General features: G+C 37.9%; 2 protein-coding genes across 2 annotated transcripts; one reads left to right on the forward strand and one right to left on the reverse strand.

Moving 5' to 3' along the window:
• Window positions 1-7,602: 7,602 nt before the first annotated feature.
• zmat5 (zinc finger, matrin-type 5) lies at window positions 7,603-13,126 on the reverse strand. Its single transcript, XM_072672576.1, has 5 exons — window positions 12,867-13,126; window positions 11,378-11,440; window positions 10,139-10,219; window positions 9,010-9,115; window positions 7,603-8,397 (listed from the first exon to the last, which is right to left on the reverse strand). Exons 1-5 carry the CDS (start codon window positions 12,991-12,993, stop codon window positions 8,256-8,258), a joined length of 519 nt encoding a protein of 172 aa, XP_072528677.1. The 5' UTR covers window positions 12,994-13,126; the 3' UTR covers window positions 7,603-8,255.
• Window positions 12,730-24,357, forward strand: arpc5lb (actin related protein 2/3 complex, subunit 5-like, b). Its single transcript, XM_072672590.1, has 4 exons — window positions 12,730-14,026; window positions 18,511-18,583; window positions 20,283-20,459; window positions 22,683-24,357. Exons 1-4 carry the CDS (start codon window positions 13,887-13,889, stop codon window positions 22,743-22,745), a joined length of 453 nt encoding a protein of 150 aa, XP_072528691.1. The 5' UTR covers window positions 12,730-13,886; the 3' UTR covers window positions 22,746-24,357.
• The last annotated feature ends 90 nt before the right edge of the window (window positions 24,358-24,447 follow it).

Genomic DNA, 24,447 nt, shown 5'->3' on the forward strand with positions numbered 1-24,447 from the left:
AAGAGCAGTTTAAAATGTCTTACCTCAAGGGTTTTATATGATTGACAAGCACAGAGCCTGGAGCTTGGCTCTTGACCACAAAACTGAAAATTGTGCCGCTAGCCAATTAGCATTGTTAAGAAATAATTTCTCTGAATTTCTTTTCCAAGGTGGTCATGGCATTAAATATAGGATTTATGCCATTGGCTCAAATTTTGGCACTGGAGAAAGTTCCCTCATGAAGAACATATAGTAGCACCCAAGACTTTGGTCTACTGGTACACTGATGAGTCAAACACTATGACCACTTACAGAAGAAGCACATACAGTCTCATATCAGCTGGGCATTAGGCAGAAGATTATCCTGTCTGGTCTGAACTATTGAATTCTTAATGGTGGTTTACATGACAACACAGCGTGCCCATGTTAAACTCTGTCTATCAGAGGTGTGTACAATGTCGGATATCATCCAGTCATCATGTGGATGATTTGGGATATGCAGCATTACACAGTCCTCGGGAGAGGTTGTGTGCCGCTCTTCAAAAGTTACATAGTACAGTTAGCAGCTCTCCGGCCTGAAATGGCAAAGACAGAGAGACTATTCTCTCTATTGTAGTCTTAGGAGCGTCACTATGATTTTGTAGCTGTTATTTAAAGTTAAAATTTCTCCATAGTGTTGCTTTAAAGGTACTACTGCTAGCGCCTTTGGTGCCAGATACCACAAAACACCTTCAGAGGTACAGCCAATGCCTCAGTAGGTCTGAGCTGTTTTGGTGGCATGCAGAGGAACAACATCATATGGCAGGTGGTCATGTTTTGGCTCATCGGTGTACATCGGGCACTGAGCAAATCTCATTGAAAAGAACAAGTGCTAATGCTAATGATGTTTTCCAAGTCAATATTTTTTTTTGGTTCTCCAGAAGACTTCCTTTTAGTGTTTCAAAATCTCTGGTCTGCTCTTTTGCCATGTTAGATTCCTTGACTACAGCTCGATAGTGAAAGAAATTATTATATGATGGATCTTATTAAAGTTTTATTACTGTCTTGATGATGATGCGTAATTTTAATGGTCCATAGCTGATGAGCTAAAATTGCTCATTGTGGCCATATGCAGAATAAGAAATTCATTATAACCTTAATGTAAATTATAACCTTAATGCAAGTAGTAGTTAATATTACCAGCTTTCCTTCCTTGTAATTGGACCATTAAAAGATCAAATAAAATGGAAGAAAATAAATAGCTAATCTGTGTTTCAGAGGAAATTTACAGCACCAATGAATTACAGATCCAATCACCAGATTAAGAATCTGGCATCAGCATGACAAGGGTGTGTCCAATGATTGGTTTAAAATCGCAAACATCTCATATACTGGAATGTATTGTGTTTTGTTATCATATAATAACCTTGGAAGCAAATCTGGAAATTTAGAAATCAGTGATGACTATTAAAGAACCCACTAATCCATGTTCTGCCCACAACTGTGTTATTTTGTAGCAACTGTTGCAAGGTTGGACCAAGTTTAGAGTTAATTTTGTAGAGAGACTTTATAGCTGCTACACAAAATTTTGTTTCCTGATACAGAGCTAGACTTTTTTGTTGCAAGTAAACAAACCCAGGCAGATTCAGACATCCCACCTCTCATGGAAGTTGTGTGATTCTCCTGCATTTTAATAGCAGCTCCACAAAAACGCCCACAAAATATATACAATATCTGAGAAATTGAATTTTTGAGTGTGAGCGAAATGTACAACTGCCAGATTATAATATTACCAATGCACCCTAAACATAGAGCATATGGACAAAGGTATTGGTGATCACTACCCCACCTCATCCCCAACTCATCCCAAAAGTATTTGATGGAGCACCGTCCACCATCATTCCAGAGAACACAGTTCCACTGCTCCACAGCTCAAAGCTGGGGGTCCTTATACCCCTCTAGCCCACCGCTGGCATTAGGCATTGTGCCTGTAGGTTCATGTAGACAACTTATCAAAAACCTGAGTACTGCTGCTGAATGAAGCTTATTCAATCTAATGACAATAGCTACAAAAGAATGCGGTTGTGGCTGGCGCACAGATATAGGTTCTTTCACAGATAAGATGCTTGCTTCTTTCATTTGCATTTCTGGGAAATGCAGTGTTAAAAGGTCATGGCCAGTATTACATGTATAGATCATGAGGGGTGAAACTGATGTCAATTTGAACTATACATTTGCTTGGAACCATTGTTTTGGTTGTACAAATGGCTGCAAACAAGCTGACAAAGCAGACATAAGCTAGCTGTTGCTCCAAAATGCTCTTCATACTGTGTAACACATCATTCTCCTGTGCTACTAAGTACATCTTAAGTTTTCTGTATATTCTACTACTTCTTTGCCAAAGCTATTTGTTTCATACACAGTACTAAAGCTGATTTGAGCTGCATGTTTAATAACAGGTTGTAGCAATTGTCCTCACAAGCTGATACCCACTGAAAAGCACTGATGAATGAATGAGGAGAAAAAGGCTTAACTGAATGAAGGATATGTTCATTTTGGCTTTAAAAAGTAAGCAGAAGCAATATTGTGTCTGAAATCGTATGTTCTTTAAAAAAAAATAAAGCACTCACCGAGCACTTTATTAGGAAAATTTGAATGAGAAGCAGGTGAATAAGACTAATCCACAATGTGCTGAAAAAAATACAGCTAACAGCTTTTGTTTTTCGCTGCTTGTAATGTTGCTAGTCCCGGGTTATTGCAACCGCAGTCTTTAAGAATATGAAGGGCTTGTTTTGACTGCAGAATGAAGGCAAAATTGTTGTCTGTTGTGACCAAAGTTTGTGCACAGCGGCTGGTGAGATAACGTTGTCTATCTACAATATGAATCTGTGGCAAATTATAGCCAATATAGATATCACGTTGTTCTGCTGTTCTCATCTGCTTGCAAGTCAGCTGTTTTACTAACTATTACAAATACTGAGAGTGTGAGCCAAAAAGTCAGTGGTGCGTAGTGTTGATCATGCTCAACATCTCTCAATTTCCCAACCTGTTGCTGGATAATGAAATTATAATGAATAATGAAGAGGGCAGTAGCTCGAAAGGTCTGTCAGTCTTGCGCAGACTAAATCTTGCCAGTTAAAACCAAAAATGTAATGGACTAGTTTAGCCCCGGGTTCCTCTAAATCGAGTTAAATGAAATACAGTGTGTTACCTAACACAGGCAAGAAGAGAAACCGACATAAGCTGAAGAAACAAGCTTGATTAGGTACCAGTCGATAGTCTGAGTATTGAGAAAAAAAAACTTGTAGGCCCTGCTGCCTGTCTCAGACAAAGGAGAGAGCACTGCAGGACCTGGTTCAGTTATACAGTTGCATAAAAAGTGAGTAAATCCTTTGAAATGTCTGAAATTGATTACAAATAAAACGTGGTCTGACTACTATATATGTCACAATTCTAAACAAACACAATCTAACTGAACTACTACCACAGATGTACTCTCTATGTAAACATCTGTAGTGCAGGCTAGAAAAAGTAAGTGAACCTCTGAGTCAGTGACTTTTCCAAGCGCTAACTGGCTAAAGGGAGTTTGGGTTTCATGGGTGCTTTGACAATTAAATAAAGACACAAAGCCTGGTTACTGACAAATCCATTCTTCTCAAGAAAGAGTGGTTAGCATGAACCATGCCTCGATGCAACTTTCAGAAAACGTGTTATAGAGACGCATGAATCTGGAAAAGGCTAAAAAAGCTTTGCCAAATTTCCCAGAATCTACATCAATATTAATACACAGTTTGACAAACTGCTTACAAGTTGAGAAAATGCAGGACTGTTATGCTGTTGTCCAAGTTTGCTCGAGACTGCTTGGATGTTCCCAGTGCTACTGGGAAAATAGTTCATGGACAGATGAGACTAAACTGGAAATGTTTAGCACAAATACATAACACTACATCAAGAAGAAAAAGGACACTGCACACCAACACTGATTCTCATTCCAACTGTGAAGAGTAGTTGAGGCAGCATCAGGATTTAGAGCTGTGTTACTGCGTCAAGGCCTGGACGCCCTGCAATCATTGAGGGAACAATGAATTCAGTGGTGTGTCAAGCATTTTACAGGAGAAGGTAGGGCAGCAGTCCATGACCTTAGGCTGAGGAGGTGATGCAACAGTACAATGACCCAGAGAAAACAAGTAAAGTCAACAAAAAAAATAATCATAGAGGAATAGTGTTTTTGAATGGCCATGTCAAAGTCCTGACCTTATGTAGCAATTTTACTTCAAACTGCTTCAAAATCATTGCGAAAGTATACTGACTTATAATATAGAGAATGGTATCTCTGTCACTGCCAAGACTACTGCACCATGTGACGTATTTTGTATTTGTGAAAAAACCAAAGGTGGCAAGGGAGCTGGAAGAAAAAACTTTGGGAAGAACCGCCTTCATTCTCTGGTCAGAACTACTGTAATACTGTAATAATAATAATAGTGGCATATAGTTACAGTCCATAGCTTAAACCTCATTGAGGCACTGTGGCACAACCTGAAGAGGTCTGTGCACAGAAGGTTCCCCCCAAAATACTGATTAACTGAACCACATAGGCAGGGAGGAAAGGTCCAAAATTCCTGTAAATCTTATGTGCATCCACATGAAACACTTGGTGGAGGTGACTGCTGCTAAAGGTGACTATATAGGTTATTCAATTTAAGGGTTCACTAGATTTCTAGGCTGCACTGTGGATGTTTACTCAATATGTGTTAGATTGTGTTATGATTCTAATTATTATTTTTATTAAACGGTTAACTGAGTAATTTTCTATAACTATATAACTATGTGTGGCCATTAGAAGTTAAGCACATGTAAGTCATAAATACCAGTTGCTACTGTAGAAATTCATGATTGTTTATGATAAATCAATCCTGAAGGAGCTTAGCCTTTCTTTCCAGAAAATACACTATATGATTCTAGTCACAACCCTGTTCAGTGGCCTTCTCAGTCACCAGATCTGAATTCAATAAAACACATTTGGGATGTGGTAGAAGAAGACATTCACAGCATGAAAGTGCTCCTGAAAAATCTATAGGAATTATATGACGCAATCGCATAAAACATGGACCAGAACCTCATAGGAATGTTTCCGACATCTTGAGAAGTCCATAGAGAAGTCCAAGCCATAAAGAATTGAGGCTGTTCTAAGAGCAAATGGAGGCCCAGTATTAGCAGAGTGTTCCTAATAAAGTGCCCGGTAAGCGTATGTCTCTATGCATCAGACCCTCATCTCAGTATAATGGCTATAAAACAGAATTCTGTTGGTTATCTCTATGTAACTGTTGGTGACTTATGTATCTATTTGTAATCTCAGTGCCTCATAAGCAAGAGAGATAGTGTTGTTCTAAATATCTATCGTCCAATAGTTTGTGTATAATATCTGTTCTATACCAGTACATGTGATTTAAACATTATTAGACATTTAGGTGATTTTTCTTCTTTTAAGGGATTTTCCTGCAAAACAACGATGCTTCAAAGGGTTATTTGAGCAAGGCCATGGAGGAACCATTTATGGTTCCATAAAGAAGCATGTTTGTAATAGAGCTGTGTGAGTGTGAGAAACCATTTAGAAGTCTTAAGAATCTTCACTTAATAGGGATTACCACTATGGCTCTTGGGTCGCAAGTTCGTCTCCCAAGTCATGCCGCTTTGCCATCAGTGGCCAGAGTCAGAGTGAGCACAATTGGCAGTGCTCTCTATTCTCATCACTTTTCAGCGACGTTGGCTAATGCAGTGGAGCTGGGGACCTGACACGTTCCTCAGAGCGTGTAGCTCGAAAAGAGGTGGTGGCTGGCTTTGCATGTATTGGAGGAGAGGTCCTTACCTCCTACTGTCAAGAGCATTGCTAGGGGGAGCTACAAACAGAATTTGCAGTACCAAATTGTAAGAAATAGATCAAAAAAAATAAATTCAACAACAAAAAAAAAGAATCTTCACTTGATGTAAAAGCTCTTTACCATCCCACCTACACATCTCTATTACAAGCATGGTTCTTTATGGAACCAAAAGTGGTTCATCTATGGCATCCCTCAAAGAACCATCTGAAGCACCTTTATTTTTGCATAGGGTGTAAAATTGTGCATCAAGCCAACAACCACATAGCAAACTATTTTGGAAGTAACTTCTACTGGACGTTTTCCAGTATCCTTGGCACAATCATAACTAATATGCTGATCACAAATAAGTAAAAAAGTAAGAATAATATTAATGAATAAGAAACTTAAGTGCAACAATATTGAAAGCATATACATTTCAGCCTTTCAGAAATATGCATGTTTGAGTTAAATATCTAATGTTTAAAGAGCTCATTAAGATGTTATAATAATGTTGATTTGCTTAGACCTCCAGGCTTGAGCTTCTATACAGAGCTCTCGAGAAACATACATATATTTTGCAATTCAACATTTGTTGACATTATATTGCTGAATCAGTGTTTATGGAGAGTGGTGATACAGTAATACCGATGTAATCTATGCTGCAAAAAAGTGTGCAGCTGCATGCGTTTGTAACCTTTTGACCAATTTGATGTACCGTGTCGGAATCAGTGTTTGTATTCCAAATATGCAAAACTATACCTGTATGACAATTTACTGTGATCTAACTGTGATTTATGTACTTTGAAAGGATGTCAGGACATCACGAACATATCATGAGTTCAATTCCCAAAGTTCAAGGATAATAGTAGTAGAATTTGAATAGAGTTTTATTTACTCATCAATATGAGCAATATTATTTAGACATGCTTATATTTTCACGTCTCAGGATGGGGTGGGTTTTTTGGATGCCTCTCAAGGGAATAATATAAAATATGGCAACTTTGTTTTGTTTACACTCTAAACCAATATTTTTTGACAGATTGCTCTAAGTGTAATATAACTTCAAATTTAACTTTAACTATTTTATAGCATCCATTCATGAATAGCATAGTATGATGTAGCCCCATATTGGTCACTCAAGCTAGTTCATATTACTACATGTAACAGTATTACAGTGTTGTAATGCCATGTACATCTGACGTATGTAAACCGCATCAATATAGCAACGGTAACCTGAGAATTGACGATGTGCTGAAATGTGCTGATGTTACATGTAAATGTATCATGTGAGCAGCTGAATTAAACTGGTGATGTTTATGGTCTGCTTTTATTGAATGAATCAACCACCATCACCACGACTGGTAGAATCATTCCTGATGGCTAAAGAGACACAATAGGACTCATTTAACTAACTGTTCTTTGTGAAATTTAAGTTTTCACAAAGATGACAGTGAGCAAAGTTTTACATAGGAATCCACCATTATAAGTTTGTTAGGACTTTTTCTCCGTAATTATTTTAGAAATTCTTAAAATAGGAAGATATTGATTAATGAGACTTACTGTTCTTTACTAAAACCTACAGTTTCACTGTCTATAAATACATTGGCCACAATTGAAAAGTGCAAGTGAGTTTCAAGTAGATCTTTTACCTACATCAAACTTATATCACACACAGGGTTGTATCCAAGTTGGAACGAACAGAATGTACAAATATAACAGTAAAAATATAGCCACAGTGATGTTTTAAGATTTAAGAGGTAATAAGAGGAAATAATGAACTGGGGGGAAAACAAAGTTACAACACGCTGACATCCAATCAGTTAGCTACTTGTTAATGCAGTTACCACCACTTTGTTTAAAGAGTCTCCAATGTTGCTCTATTGTTTTCTTTGTGAATTATCGCCTTTAAAAAAGCACTTTCCCAACAAACAACTTAAGCAGAAGTACTACAAATGGAGCAGGTCAAAGGAACTTCAGAGTACATCTACCACCTTTTAGCTAAGGATCTTTAGGCTATGTTCTTTTTTGGGCCTCCTTTTCATCTAAAATGCAATGCTAAACTTCAACAAGCAGGAGTGTCCAATAATAAAACTAATATTGATTTGATGTTACCAGTAATTAGCAATTAGACAATAATGACTAAAACATTGTGGGGTAAAGTGTTACATATCAACATTTAAAAAAACTCTTATGTACAAACCTATAAACATTTCATGCAATTACTGGATGCAAGAATGTTACTACCAATAAGCACAGATTTCTTTTTATTTTATTCAAAAAATATTTGGTACCAGCCCATCTGCTCTTTTTAAGTTTTTTACTGAAGTAGTATAACATGTCACATATATTCTAAAGACTCAAAAGAAAACTTTTATTTAAAGATAAAGATTTTTTTTTCCAAATAATACAAGTATTTTTAGAAGCTTTGTAGATTTGATTTCAGCCCCAGTCATTGTGGATGGTCACTCTCCATCCTCCAGGGTGTGGAGGAAGAAGTGATGGTGGCAGATCAGGGATGGACCGCAAAAATGGTGGCACATCACTATTTTCAGCTCCTTTTTCCTCTTCTATTTTTAAAACACTGAAAAGAAAAAACGTCATCAGATCATAAGCTGTACAGAGGACACAAATATGACTTTAATTAGCAATTCACCTTCTGGGCCATATAACTGGAAATGTTGGGTCTGCTTTAAATTGACCTATAACCATTTTTAAATGAGTGGTTCAGCTCAGAATCACACAGATTTTAAGACTCTCCTTAACCTAAGCAAAAGGACAAACCCTTCATTATAATTTTAGGAAACATAATGCTACGTAAGAGGTAGCAGAAATGGTGTGTATATGTTTTTTTGCTTAAATTCTTCTTTTTGAATAAAAAAAAAAAACAAAAACAAAAGAGAGAGAGATAGAATCCATATTGTCCCCTAGATCCCCTAATATGCATTACAATGAGTTGTAGGTCTGCAGCCATCATATGAGTGTCAAAGGCTGATACAGAGTCTTCTGTGCAAACATAAATCTACAAAAAAGTATTATGAAGATACTTCCAAAAAAAGAGCAATAAGAATGAATAAATAAATATATATATATATATATAATACTAATACTTCTACCATTATTAAAACAGAATACATGGCATCAACGCACCCATTTCTAGAAAAACTTTACAAGCTATTTTCTGTATATTAATTACCTTCCTGTCGTCACGGCAGCCTTTTTCTTTTCTCGTCTGGAAAGCCACTCTTCCACTAAAGGTTCAGAGACTTCATGATCAGGCAGCATCTTCTGCCATCTCTCATCTTAAAATGCATAATAGGATTACTTAGTTGCTTCAACTACATTTCTAGTCATAATCTCAAAATGATCTCCAGTCCTTTAAGAAGTGCAACATTCAAAACTGAAAAATGGATCCAAACTAGATGTTCATTCAAAACGTTGTTCAGCAGTTTCATTTCACTGGCAGACTTTAAGTCACATGGAAAAGGAGTGCATGTTCTGTACACTGCACAAATCAACATGAGTAGTTTACCTTCAAGCAAGAGAACCATCTGATCCAAGTGTCTGCTAGTTCCTGACAACTATCACTCAATCACTCTTTGATTGTTTTAGCTTAACCAGCATCAACACAGATTCATATATCATATACAGACTCATTTATCATATAGTCACAGACACGCAAAAATCTTTAACAATGTAAATCTGTCAGTTCTTTTCATTGTGTCAGAACCTATAGAAATGCTCAAAAATGACTTAACAAAATAATTTTACATTGCCTTTTATTGAAAGGTAAGTTCTCTGGTAAAGCTGACACATTGGAGGTACAAGGTTTTTACTTTACAGTGAAAATATGCAAGTCGAAATTATTCTGGAACAGGTTTCGGCAATATGGTAATGCAAGGACACGCTGTCAGATGTCAAGCACCACAAGACATCTGAAAACTGATAGTGCCACCTTGTGGAGAATTTTCTACCCAGAGTCATTCTAATTTCTACAGGTTATTTTTTGTTGCTTTTAACTGAAGTTGAAGTAAAAAAAAGTGTTAAAGTGGAGTAACTATACAGTGGTTACTGCTGATTACAGGATGGGTATTGTTTTTAACAAACGCTCTATAATTTGTTGTAAATGTGTTCATAACATGTGCACTTGCCCACAATATACTTGTGGGCGTATACTGTAATCAGGGCAAAAAACTGCCCACCCCTAGTGAATACACTCCAGTGTAGCTGAATACTTATAAGCTACTCTGGCTGTCCATTTTAAGCATGCTGTAAGTGAAATAATGAGCTCTGCTCAAATGAAAAAAAAAGAACAATCACCTCACCTTCAATCTGTTGTTCCAAAACCTTCATATCCATTTCAGACAAATGTGAGTAACGGCAGTTAGGCCCAAATACACACTGGCCTGAGAGAGGGGAGAGACATTTCGCAGTAGAAATGACAAAGAATGAACTTTACAGGCACAAGAAGACTTACATGAATGTCATGGCAATAGTGAGATTTGAATGACTTTTTTGACAGGTTCTTGTTCTGGGCAGAATACAGCATACCTAATATTTGGTCAAACGTCACTTAGCAAGTTTAACCTTGACCAAGCTTCTGACAGGATTCTGATTCTGAACATTTGACCACACTTAGGTTGACTTTCAGGCACTGACCCAACTTAGTCCAGATGTTTTCAACATTGTTATGAAAGGGACTTTGGGAAGGCCTTTCCAAATCCTTAATAATGGTCTATTTACAGCTACCTTTGATTAGGGGTCACGGTCCTGTTGAAACACCCAATTGTGTCCAGCTGATGGTTTGAGGTTCTTTATTATTTTTCCTATTTTATGCAATGTACCAGCAAAACGGTACCAGAGGATGATGCCATCACCACCACGCTTAACAGCTAGAACAGAGTTCTTGGAGTTGAATGCCTCACCTGCACTCCTGACAACATACCTCTGGTCACTGTGGCCAAACAACTCTCTCTGATCATACCTGCAGTTTCTGAAGCAGGGGCTACTTTCTTGGACAGCTACCTCTAAGCAAAACTTGCTTAAATGTAGACCAGACCATGGCAAGACCAGACCATTCCTGACTTCTCAGATCTGCACTGGGATCTCTGGGATGTACTGTCAAACAAACCTTTTTTAATTTGAGCACAAAGAAACTACTAGCTGTAGTCAATCATGATCACTAACAGGAAGTTAAGAGGCCCTGGCAAGTTAAAAGGCATTACAGAACTTTTTGTTTGTATATTATAGGCCCTGTATACATAATTCTGACCATTTGTTGATTTAAATACATAAATCAATAATACAATAGTGCACCAAATTCTTGTTTTTGTCTATTAAAAGATGTATGCGGTACACAACATCCCCCAGAAAAAGAAAATTTCAAAGAAAATCGCTGAAAGCCCAATATCGCCATGAAACTCATGTCCATGACAAGTGTATGTTAAATTCTGCCCACAACTGTAAGTATTTGTATTGGTATCAGGATATTAGCCTTGGTATCATTTGGTCTCAGATAGAAAACAAAATGAATGGTATTCCCCATTTCTCAGAGAAACACTAACCTGTCTGCAGAAACTTTCTGCATGGTGGCTTTGCTCTTTCCTCTTGCAGAATTGCAGCAGTGTCTGAAAACATATGTTAAGTAAAAACACCGTAGATTAGAACCCTTATCATCGGTGGGTACATACAAATTTGACCTCCAGTAATTAAAACATTAATTAAAGTAATACAAAGGTAGATAAAAGAAGGTGACGCAGATGTTATGTAATGGTTGTTCTAAAGTTTTGAATCAAGGTAATGTATTATAAAATAAGGAAGGTAAAAAATGTTAAGTCATGGCAGTACAGTTGGGTTTTATGTTTGATTTTTTTATATTTTATATATTTTTTAGAACTTCTCAAAGGCATTTCCCTGAATATAATAGTCAGGGAGGTGTTTAATTGCAAAAATAAAAAACAAAAAGAAACAAACAACAACAACAACAAAAAAAAAAACTGATTTTGTGTATAAAATATTAGCTACAGTACAGTCAAAAGTTTGAACACTGTACTACTGAAGTCATCTAGCCTATGCCTATAGCCTATATAAACTTAAGTGTTAAACAAACCAAATCACTCTGTGAAGCATTTAGGTGGGCTATTCTCTGGGGTGCGGTTAACTTGCGGTTTCTGAGGCTGGTAACTCTGATGAACTTATCCTGTGTAACAGAGGTGACTCTTGGTCTTTCTTTCCTGGGGTGGTCCTGATGAGAGCCAGTTTCAAATGTTTGATGGGCTTAGCGACTGCACTTGAGGAACCTTTCAAAGTTCTTGAAAGTTTTCGGATCTTAAAGTAAATTAAAGTTAAAGTAATGATGGACTGTTGTTTTTCTGGACTTAGAACACTACTCAAATAGGGCTATTCACTGTGTACCAACTCTACCTCTTCACTACACAACTAATGGTCTCCAACACATTAAGAGGGCAAATTCAAGTAATTAACTCTTCACAAGACACAGCTCATAAAGCTGACTGAGAAAATGCAAGATGTGCAAAGCTGTCATCTAAGCAATCCGAAATATAAGATATATCCTGTCTTTAACACTTTTAACTCCATATGGTTTTAACTCCATGTGTTTTTCTTCATAGTTTGGAGGACTTTAGTATAAATCTACAATGCAGAAAAATCTACCACTGAATTTAAGGTGTGTCCAAACTTTTGACTGGTACTGTAGGATTATAATACGTATAATTCATTTAAAAAAACATTTAATTAAAGCTTTAAAACGTTTAAAACGTCAAGGAGGTCTTAATTTCTTGGCTTTACAACAGTAGGCATTCACTATGGAAGCTGCTGAGATGTTTAGTGTGCAGTGTAACTGAGGATGCGCACTTTGAAGACGGTCCCTTATTTCTGGGCTGTAGGACGGCAGGACTTACAGAAGCATGAATCATTCAGGAAAACGCGTTAAGACGTTCCTCAAATCAAGACTACAGATAAAAAAGAAAGGTAAATACGATACATGTAAAGCCAGAATCGCCGCGGTTGTTTAGGAAAGGGAGCGTTAGCTACCTCTGAAGTTATCCAGCCAGGCTTTTTTGGCTCTTTGGTGCTGAACGCCGTTCAGGTGTTTCTTCCTGTTGTGCAGTGTATCCTGAAAGCTACGGTCGCAGTAGTCGCAGTAATACCGCTTCCCCATTGCGTACAAATGACTAATACACACACTTTACTCTCAGAAACGTTAGCTAGTCAGCTAAAAGTCAGGCATGCCCAAAGCGACAAGAGCCTTTATTTACAAGCCAACATGGAGACCCTTGTGCGCAGGCGCAGTAGAGACTCGTCCGCCAGTGAACAGCGTCCCCTGGCGACTCATTAAAAAAATAAACCATGGGTCTAGTGTTGGACCTGCGGCCCTGTTTCTAACACTTTTTGGGGATCTAACTACATCTATATGGATCGATGAGAGTATACAAGACCTGAACCAAGCCCCTTTTATAATATCCCTTACATATAAGACTTTGCTGTAAAATAAAATACATTAAACTGAAAAAACAATACGCATGTATTCACAAATTGTATTTACAAATGGGCAATTTGATTCTGAATCATTTATGTCATAGCATTGTAATAATTTATTATTATTTTCAGGATGTGTGAATGTACATAACTGTAATTATTCATTGGTTTTAAAAGTAATAAACTGCATAGCAATATAGCAATTTTAAAGAAGGAGGGGAAAAGCTTACCTTTCAATGTCAGTGTAAAAAATATTTTATTCTAGCGAAGTCACAGTGGTGCATTTCTATTGGTCCATTCGTCATGAAAATTTGACACAACATATACAGGTTGCGTCCGTAAAATAATATCAAGCATACACTCCAGCCACCAGGTGGCGTTACTATCCCACTATTTGCTCCGTGCTCGTTCGGTCTCTGCCACCCACATCTCCGCCTAGCGGCGTGCTGCTGCCCGGTGGCTGTGCTCACAGTTGAAGCCCTGCTCCCCTGGCCGGCTGTGCGTGTTGAGGGGCTCCGCTCCGGATAGGCTTTGGCGTGTGCTTTGTGCCTCGGCTCTCCACCAGCTGTGGCCCCGATGGCGAGGAACACGCTACCGTCTCGCTTCAGGAAGGTGGAAGTAGACGAGTTTGACGAGAACAGGTTCGTGGAGGACCACGACGAGGCGGCCGAGCAGCAGGGGCCGGACACTGCGGAGGTGGACAACCTCCTCAGGCAATATCCTGTGCTTGCTGTAGTTGTGCGCTGTTTGCTGGTTTGTTTTTGCTTTGCTTTGCTTTGCTTTGCTTTGATTTGTTGGGTCTTTACAGAGTTACAGCACCGCTGACCCCTGCAGTGGCCTATCCCATGCAGGCTGTGCTAATGGAAACGGTGGACACTTGTCAACACTAATCAAGCTTTCAAACAGTGATCATTGTAAACACAGTGATGTTATGTGTAGGCTTAAACTTTTCTTGCCGGTAGTTTGAGTATCGGAATAAGCTTTAAATAGCGTTCATAATAAATTTACTAAGTGTAGGATTGAACTTTTGGGCCGCAACATATTTTTGGGCTATAGAACATATTTTCAAACAGTGGTAAACACAGTAAAAGTAGGATTGAATCTCTTCATTGGCCAGTGGTTTACAAGGTTACATGAAATAGCATTAAAATAGTGCTAATAGTAAACATAGGTAATTGGAGGGTTGAACTTTGTCAGGGTTTGGGCTAAAGAACACATGTTTAAACAGTGGTAAACACAGTAAAAGTAGGTTTGAATCTCTTCATTGGCCAGTGGTTTACAAGGTTACATGAAATAGCATTAAAATAGTGCTAATAGTAAACATAGGTAATTGGAGGGTTGAACTTTGTCAGGGTTTGGGCTAAAGAACACATGTTTAAACAGTGGTAAACACAGTAAAAGTAGGATTGAATCTCTTCATTGGCCAGTGGTTTACAAGGTTACATGAAATAGCATTAAAATAGTGCTAATAGTAAACATAGGTAATTGGAGGGTTGAACTTTGTCAGGGTTTGGGCTAAAGAACACATGTTTAAACAGTGGTAAACACAGTAAAAGTAGGATTGAATCTCTTCATTGGCCAGTGGTTTACAAGGTTACATGAAATAGCATTAAAATAGTGCTAATAGTAAACATAGGTAATTGGAGGGTTGAACTTTGTCAGGGTTTGGGCTAAAGAACACATGTTTAAACAGTGGTAAACACAGTAAAAGTAGGATTGAATCTCTTCATTGGCCAGTGGTTTACAAGGTTACATGAAATAGCATTAAAATAGTGCTAATAGTAAACATAGGTAATTGGAGGATTGAACTTTGTCAGGGTTTGGGCTAAAGAACACATGTTTAAACAGTGGTAAACACAGTAAAGGTAGGATTGAATCTCTTAGTTGGCCAGTGGTTTACAAGGATACACGAACAAGAGTTAAAATAGTTCTCATAGAAAATATGGTAAGTTTTTTTTAAGACAAAGAATTGAACTTTTTCCAGGGTTTGGGCTATATAACAAATTTTCAAACAGTATTCATAGTAAGCATATGATTGAGCCTCTTCATTGGTGTGGTTTACAGGGTTACAGTAAAGTAAGTGTAAGTAAGTAAGTGTATAGGCTGTAGACTAAGCATTTAGAATAGTCCTCATATTAAACATAGTAAGTGTGGCGTTGAACCTCTTCTCTGTCATCAGTTACAGATCAAGCTTTACAATAGTGCTCATAGTAAATATAGTACTAGTATAGGACTGAACTTCAGGGTTTGGGCAACAGAACACATTTTCAATAGACATAGTAAGGGTAGAATTGAACCTCTTCATTGGGCAGTGGTTTACAGGGTTGCAAAAAGCTTTCAGATACTGCTCACAGTGAACACAGTATGTGTAGGTTTGATCATCTTTGATCAAGGGTTTGTGCTACATAACAATCTTTCAAACAGTGTTCAGAGTAAACATAAGTGTAGAATTGAACCTCTTATTTATAAGGAGTTTTAAAACCTTTTTAAACTTTTAAACCATTACTATGTTTACTATAAACACTGCTTGAAAATGTGCTCTGTAGCCCAAACCCTTACAAAGTTCAAACTTACGCTTCTTATAGTTACTATGAGCTCTATATTTGTAAAGAATTTAACCTCTTCATTGGTCAGTGGTTTACAGGGACACAAAAAAAGGCTTTTAAAAATGCTCATTGTAAACATAAGTGTAGGATTGAACCTTTTCTTTGTAAGGAGTTTGAAACAGTAAACATAGCAAGTGTAGGTTGGACTTTTGTCAGAGGTTTGGACTGCAGAAAATCTTTCAGTATAGTGCTTATATTAAGTATCATAAATGTCATAGCGTATAGTGAATGTGCTATAGAATAAGCGATTAGAATAATCCCCATATTAAACACAGTAAGTGTAGCATTGAATCTTATCTGTCAGTAGTTTGGGATACAGAACAAGCTTCAAATAGTGCTCATAGTAAACATAGTAAGGGTAGGCTTGAACATCTTCATTGGTTAGTGGTTTACAGGGTTACAGCACAAGCTTTCAGATACTTCTCATAATAAACATAGTATGTGTAGGATTGAACACAAGCTATGCTAGGGTTAAAATAGTGCTTATTGAAAACATGTTGAAACTCTTGAAAGAAGTTTGGGCTGCAAATAACCTTTGAAACAGCATACAGTAAGTGTAGGTTAGAACATTTGTCAAAGGTTTAGGCTAAAGAACAACCCTTTAAATAGTGCTTATATTAAATATTGTGGGTTTGTGCTACAAAAAAAAGCTTTCAAACTGTTTCTATAATAGACATAGTAGGTGCAGGATTGAACCACTTCTTTGTCAATAGTATGGGCTACAAAACACTTTTAAATTCAGTCCATAGTAAACACATTAAGTGTAGAATTAAAGCTCTTTGGTCTTGGGCTTGAGCTACACCGTAACATTTCAAATAGCTCATACTAATAAAAGTAAGTGTAGGATTGAACATCTTTATCAGATGTTGTGCTACAGCTTTTGGAATAGTCCTCATATTAAACATAGTAAGTGTAGGATTGAACTGATTCTTTGGTCAAGAGTTTGGGCTAAAAACAGTGTTTCAGGCTTCAGGGTATATGCGTGTTAGAGTTCTTACTGTAACATTGACGTCGTTTGGTCACCGTGTCTGTAGCAGCATTGATGCTTTTCTACTGTGTATAAATGTTAACATGGCCAGTGACAGAAACAGGTGGAGGCTGTTGATTGCAGCCTTATGTCCCAGAAAAGATAGAGAGGACTGAGAGAGATAAATGTTAAAGAAGATGCTTGCATGTCTGATTATCTGGGCTGTTGAAAACACTGGGCACCATCATTGATGCAGTATGAGCTTTCAGATGAGGATGTACGTTTAACGTGGGACAAAAGAAATGTACGTAATTCATAGTGTGTAGATGTTTGGGTAGTTTTAGTCACAGAGGCAGGTGTTTTTAAAGCAGGCACATGTTTTCAGAGTGCTATAATGTGGGCAGAACTTGGCCTTCATTCAAACTGTACTCAAATATAAAACTTCAAATATGAAACCTAGGTAAAATCTTTATACCAACGGAAAGACAACCCTTATTTTAGTTGCTTTTGCAATCATTTCACAAGGTAAGATAGAGCTGTATAACATATTTAGGAGTTTAACACAGTTTCCTCTAGCTTCTGAGTAGAGTTGGCGGAGATTTTGAGGGAAACGTAATAAGATAAGTAGGTGTCACCAAACGTTTGGACATACAGTGTCCAAGCATATTCGACGCCATGTTTGTTTGACATCTCCATGGTGCTTACAGAGGCCAAAGGGTCTCACATAATATTGTGCCACCTCCAGACTCACCGGAGGGTCGTCTCTGGTTAAAGGGTTCTTCACAATGGTGAAAAACCTTTTGTAGACGGTTCTCTATGAAATGCTTTTGATTTATAGCATTGAATTACTTGGTGTCATCACAGCTACAGTATTTTCGTTGCTGTTGTAGAAATCAGAGATACAGTGTTATCCTTTTCTTTGGGAAAACAGGGCTTGCTATTTTGATTGTTCTGTAGTTCAGCATAACATAGCAGGTTTATTAAAATAGAAGATATTAGATGTCCACCTGGTTTGGCAAATGGCAGAATACAGCAGTGAAACATAGCATGTATCTCTTGAAGTGACAAATCTCTCAGTCTGTAAACTTTGCCAAGTTACATTTAGCACAGTGATGTACAGGCCAAGGTAAAATGAAAAACTTTTTTTCCCCATGCTCACCTTTTTAGAATGGGGAACAAGTGATTAAGCTGGTGAGAGGAAAATCCTAAGTAGAACATGATAAGAAAAGGGACGCCCAGGGAAATGATTTTGGGATTCTAGGACATGTCCTGAAAAGATGGCCTGTATGTCGTGGTCCTGGAATATGAAGTCTTTCCAGGATGGTAACATTATTGAAACTTGGGACGGATGGTACTATAATAATCAATAAACAAGAGCTAGTATTTCCCTCGTACAATGATTCGCATCAGCGCCACCTTTTTCCAGGTATCTCTTAGCTTATGCTTACTGACTCGGACTACTTTCATAGTTTTATTATGTGTGCAGTTATTCTGTATTTAAGTCAAATATTCTAGAAGTTGCTTAGACTGCATGAGATGGATGGATGGATAAATAAATAAATAAATAGTTAAATAAAGTGAAGTATTGTGGAAGACAATGTTGGTTCCTTAACCAGAGGTAATGTACGGGAGACATGATGTCGGCCTTTCACGTTGCACTAAGAAACCCTCCAATCAACAGCAAGAACCCAGCAATAAAGGTACTGTTTTCTCAGTGTGTCTGTATGTTTGTGTGTATTCAGTAACTCTTTTTGTAGTAATGGCTAATCATTCTAGCAGCTGTCAATAAAACAGGCTTGATATCATAGCAGGAACAATGCTCTCTGTGCTGCATTATCTGTAAATGGGTGGAAAACAAATGAAGTGAACCGCTGAGATGTATTTCCTTGTCTGTCAGTCATGTTGCGTTTCCAGAATACATAGTGGAGAGCTGCAGCTTGGCTTTATAGAAAACACACTTTAATCCTGAGGGGAAACCAAAATTAAATATAGACAAAATATGGATTATTTATTTTAGATATAAACAGAGAATAGCCAGATTCTAAAAAAATGGATAACTGATAACTGATCTGTCATTAATACCCCCACACCCACCCACACACACACACACACACTCATTGTCCATTATAACAGCTCCACTTACCATGGAGAATTTATTGTCTAAGTTAAGGGAGTTAAGGGAGTTTTGATTAGGTTTTATTTAATAAAATTAGGGATCCAGGAATACTTTAATGGATCAGGTACCGGCTATTGTAATCTGAATTTAGTTCCAAGTCTTTGTTTTGAGCACTATCTGGTGTCCTCAAGGACATTTTCGAAGGCAAAGAAAAGAGTTTAGAGTCTTATTTTAGAGTTTAGAGTTATTTTACAGTGGAACATGAAAACAGACCATACTCTACTACTCTGTAGCCCAGACATTATTAAAATTTGGCCAAAAGCACTGTTTTACCAGTGGGAGAACCGCATTGAAGAGCACATTCAGAACCGAGTGGAGGCTAACGCTAATATGAATACACACATGCAATAGAAACCTAAATCACAGCACATTCACCCACTATAAACCAGATATTTCACATCAGTAGACCAACACCAACAGATATCAGTCCAGTGAGTGTACCACTACACACACACACACACACACAGGAAGCAAGTTGACTGCAGTGTTGTAAAGGAACTGGGAGCTGATTGGTCAGGAAGGAGAGTCAGACTGGATTATAAGATATTAAACACACTATAAAACGATCATTTAAAGAAAAATCTCTACTAAACTAAAACGGTCAGTCCAGAGTGTCTCATTATAAAAACTCTTGCTAAATTTAAAAGGATTTTACTTCAGTATCATTCAGCAGCTCATCCTATCTAAACTGTGGGACTGTATTATTTTTACAAACACAAAGATTAGATCAGTTCGGTGTCGGCTGATGCTCAGCATTAAGAGACTCGGATTGGGGGGTAAAATAATGTGATTGGGACATCACAGCACTTTGAAAACTCAAACTATAAAAGTCATTCATTTTATTAATGTTTTTAAATAGTGTTTTAAAAGAAATAATTTGGGGAAACTAACTGCTTGTCTCTTCTGCTTTTTAAATTTTTTATTAATTATTATTATTTATTATTATAAATTATTAATTTATTTATTTCTATTAATTAAGTAATAATTATTATTGGTGTACATGTGTGGTAGCTCAAACATCTTATAGCTAGTTTGTATCTTATTTCTAAATGTTTTGAAAGTTTAATGTTATAAATTCATGTTGTTATAGAGTACAACAAAAATTGTATACTTTGCTTTAAACACCCATGTGTAGAATATTAGCCCTTTAATATGTACTTAAGCCCAGTTAGTTAGTTACTGATTAGGACCTTTGCTTTTTGTTTTTTGTCTGTCTCTCACAGGAAAAAGCTCAAGCGGTAGTGTTGAGGGTGCTGACATCATTCAAGAGCAGTGACATAGAGCTGGCCGTCAAATCTATAGACAGGAATGGCATCGACCTTCTCATGAAGTACATCTACAAAGGCTTTGAGAAGCCCTGCGAGAATAGCAGTGCAGTTCTGCTGCAGTGGCATGAAAAGGTAACATTTTCCAAATAGGAAAAGCCGAGCAGTGCTTTATTTTAAGTCATGAAACACAAATCTTCTCTTTAGCATCAGTCACATTCAGCAAGTCAAATAGTTGCATTTATTATAGTTGTAATATTCTTTATATACGTATATTAATATATAATGACCATAAGTAAAATTAGTTTGTTAGTAGAAACAGCTTTAAGAAGATTCTCTGCATGGGTCAATCTATGTCAGTGGAGCATGCTGGTGGAGTTCTCTGGCTCAGCAGGAGAGTGAATGGCACATGTAGGCAGCTCCGTGGCAGGCAAGCTAGTCAGAAGGGCAGGAAGCAGGGACACTCGGACCACATTGATCTTACACCAACATCAAACAGACAGGAGGGTGGTTCAGTGTCGCAAAAGGAAGCACAGAGGCAGTTAGATTCAGTTTGAAGGGAGCTGAAACAATATGTAAGGTTAAACAGGGTGCAGACCGTGGAAGCGGGAGCCAGAAGGAAGCACAGACATGAGGGCTCCCTGAGGCATTTCTGTTTTAGTTAAACAAATATAATGAACGCCCTTGGTTGAAGGGATGAGCTGCATTTTTGTTTAGACTGCACAGCTAAATGCCTACTGGTTAACTTACTGGTTATCAGGGCTGCTAATGCTGACAAACCTGCTAGACCGCAAGTCATCTCATTTGGTATCCAAAATACCTGGTTTTTATCCAAATCAAAGTATGAATAATGTCCTACCTCCTAGTGAGGTGCAGGATGTATTTTCCATATCACCTTAAATAGCTCATTCATTGTTCAGCAATGCAATGTCAGACACTCTTACCTGATTCACATGTGGGTTTTCAAACGGTGCGGGGTAGATAGACAAGAACACACATTCAGCATTTGTGTTGGATGCAGATGGAATGTGGCCTTTAACCCGGGAATTTCCGCCTTTTAACCCATCCTTGCAGTGAACGCTCACACTAGTGAGCAAACACATACAGATATATAGGGAGCAAACGTGCCAGGATTGGTGGGCAGCCATTGCTGCGGTACCTGGGAAGTGAAGAGGGTCTGAGGGCCCAAACAGTGACCACTTGCCAAACCTGGTCATCGATTTTACAACCCATCAACAGACCAGTGCTCGAACGGCTGAGCCACCACTATCCCAAATTCACATGACGTGCTGCTGTATTTACATATATCCATCTGTAAAGCCTAAAATGGTTAACAAATAGGTAAATTATGAGCCCTGTTAATCCTGCCAGTTTAATGTATTATTAATGGGTTTGAATGGAGAAAAAATACTTAACAGAAATGAGTCATTCTATCTTCTTGGCTGTACCCCGTTTTAAGCTCTCTGCTCTCTGTTTTAGTACACATATACATTAACCCACACCAATTTAAAATACATCAATTTATTTTTATTATTTATACCCTTTACTAAACCAGTACTGATGAAGTACTCACTTAACCCACTTAGCATTTAGCTGTGAAAGGCCAGTAACTCTCTATAGGCTTACTATAGCTCCTTTACCCAGCCTGCTGTTTACTACACATTCACTAGGTAAGTAATAGAATCAGCAGATGCATGTGCATGAACTATCGCAAGGCCTCATGGCATTGAATCTTGGCACAGGTATTTAATTGCATGTGTTGAATACTCCATTCTAATGGTGGTAAATAATATGTCCAGTATCATTCAGGGTGGGTTCTGTGTGCATCACACTGTTGAAAGTATAAGATCCTTGAGGAACGTTTAGATGGTTCTTCAGTTTAAAACTGTGGAGGACTGTCTTAAGGAGCTTTGAGGAGCCTTCAGGTCATTTTTATATATACAAGAAAAAGGTCTATTGAAGCTCTCTTAAAGGGTAGTATGAATAAATAGGGGTTCCAATAGGAGAAGAGGTTAGAGAAACTGATATTAAGCATTCCCCACTTTAGCACTTCTCGCAATGCCACATCATTGAACACGGAATTTCCCCTTAGACTCCAAACAGAACTTCATTTGTTTCATTCGTTTCAGCCCAGAACTGCTTTCAAGTGAAGCACAACACAAACAAATCATTTCATAAATTCAAGTCATTTTCTTATGTGAGACTCGTAATATTAGCAACAGTAGTAATGAGGCATACTAAGAAAAGGTTATGTAGGAAAATGTCACTTAATCTATAGCTTCAGCAGTGTCCCCCTGACAGTGGAGTGCCATTGTAATCAGTCTAATCTAAACCTCTCTTTTACGCTTTCACCCCTAGGCCTTTGCTGTTGGGGGGCTTGGCTCAATTGTTCGAGTTATGACCTCCAGAAAGACTGTATGAGTCGCCTGGCGAAGGCGACTGAGGATATGCTTGCTCACTTACCGAAGAGGAAATCTCGTCACTGGAGAAGAAACCTGTGAACGATTTGGGAGATGAAGAAAAGGGGTCTGCTAGAACAGAGCTTTTCTTTTACACGTGTGGAAAGTGAAATGTGCTATTTCTGGGGTTTGAGAGAGATAATTTTCATAAAAAAAAAGATACTGAGATAGGGGTTAAGGAGTGTGCAATAGACGGGTAAAACATGAACTCTGGTAAGAGCAGCCCTATACACAGATGGATCACTACTGCAGGGACATCACATCACTGTTTAAATATGCTGTAGATTCATTAGTGCATCAGTCACATGAGGCAGAGGTTGTGTTTGGAAGTGGAAGAGGTATGGTTGGGTGTGCTGCATGAAAGTGGTGTGAAATTCAGATCTAGTCATTATATCTCACTTCGTAGTCCTCTCACTCCTTGCACAGAGAGAACTTTTATTCATTTGAACTTTTTAAGCGATCTTCAGTTAAAAAAAAAGAGAGGATGCATACCAAAGGAGGTAAAGGAAGATCACTGTGAAGTGCCTGCCTGCTACAAGAAAGATATTGGCTCTGTGTTATGTACTAGCCAGTGTCTTAGATCTATTTACACAACATATACAAAAGTATGCAGATGCCTCTTTGTCCCTTAAAGTGGATTTCGCTCCTACGGTGCACTCGCTGCTCACAGTGGTGTTAACACATGTGCACGCAGCACATGACTGCATAGAAAAGCAATAGACGTTGATTGGGAGAGTGCGTTCTTTGGAGAAACAAAGCAGCATTGAACACTTTTAGGAGGAATTTTAGGAGTGCTGTTTGTAGCTAAATGCAATCAATTCCTCACAGCAATGTTCCAACACCAAGTAGGAAAAAAACTTCCCAAAGCATGTTTACTTATTGTACTGGCGTGCCATTTCTTTTGCATGTCTTTTTCTGTCAATATCTTAAACAAATAAACAGTTACTAAGCTTAGCAAATCTAACTTAGCAAATCAAAAACGTGTAATTTGACCAGGCTACCCAAACTTTTACCTAAGACTAAGTGGAATAACAATTTTGAGAGGAGGAACATGCCTGAAGCCCCTCCCCCCTAACCTAACGGCCTATTAATACCATCTCTACCTTGTCCAAAGGCCATGACGGGTCGTTGCAACCCTCCACCACCTCCTCACACCCCTGTAACTCTGCCAAATCTCTTATTTCTACCTCCACTTATCAGAGAGAGGGGGACTGGCTTCCTATTACAAGCAGAAGCCGCCTGAACTCCAGCCCAAAGTTGTCTGTGTTATAGCTAATAGCTATTTTTGGTCAGCTGTTTCTACAGCTGTTTCTACATTTCTAAAGAAATGTTGGATGAACAGGTGTCTGCATACTTCTGGAATACATTTTTCCACTTTTAAGATGATTATATTTAATAGTTTATATATTACTTACATCATATTTACTCACACTGCTTTGTTGTTCTTTTTTTTCATAGAATTATTTAGAGAAATTTCTTTCCACATATTTTAAGCTGCTGTCCATGCTGACCATTTTAAAATTGTGCCTGAATTTTATTGAATATTAATAAATATTTATTGGATTATTCAGCAATTGTTGTGGCTTTTCTCCTTTATGTTAACAGACAGGGTAAACACCAACAGGTGCTAAAATGAGCTCAGGCTATGAATCCATACACATCCC

Source organism: Salminus brasiliensis, chromosome 1 (assembly GCF_030463535.1).
Source record: "Salminus brasiliensis chromosome 1, fSalBra1.hap2, whole genome shotgun sequence".
In the NCBI taxonomy this organism is placed as follows: domain Eukaryota; kingdom Metazoa; phylum Chordata; class Actinopteri; order Characiformes; family Bryconidae; genus Salminus; species Salminus brasiliensis.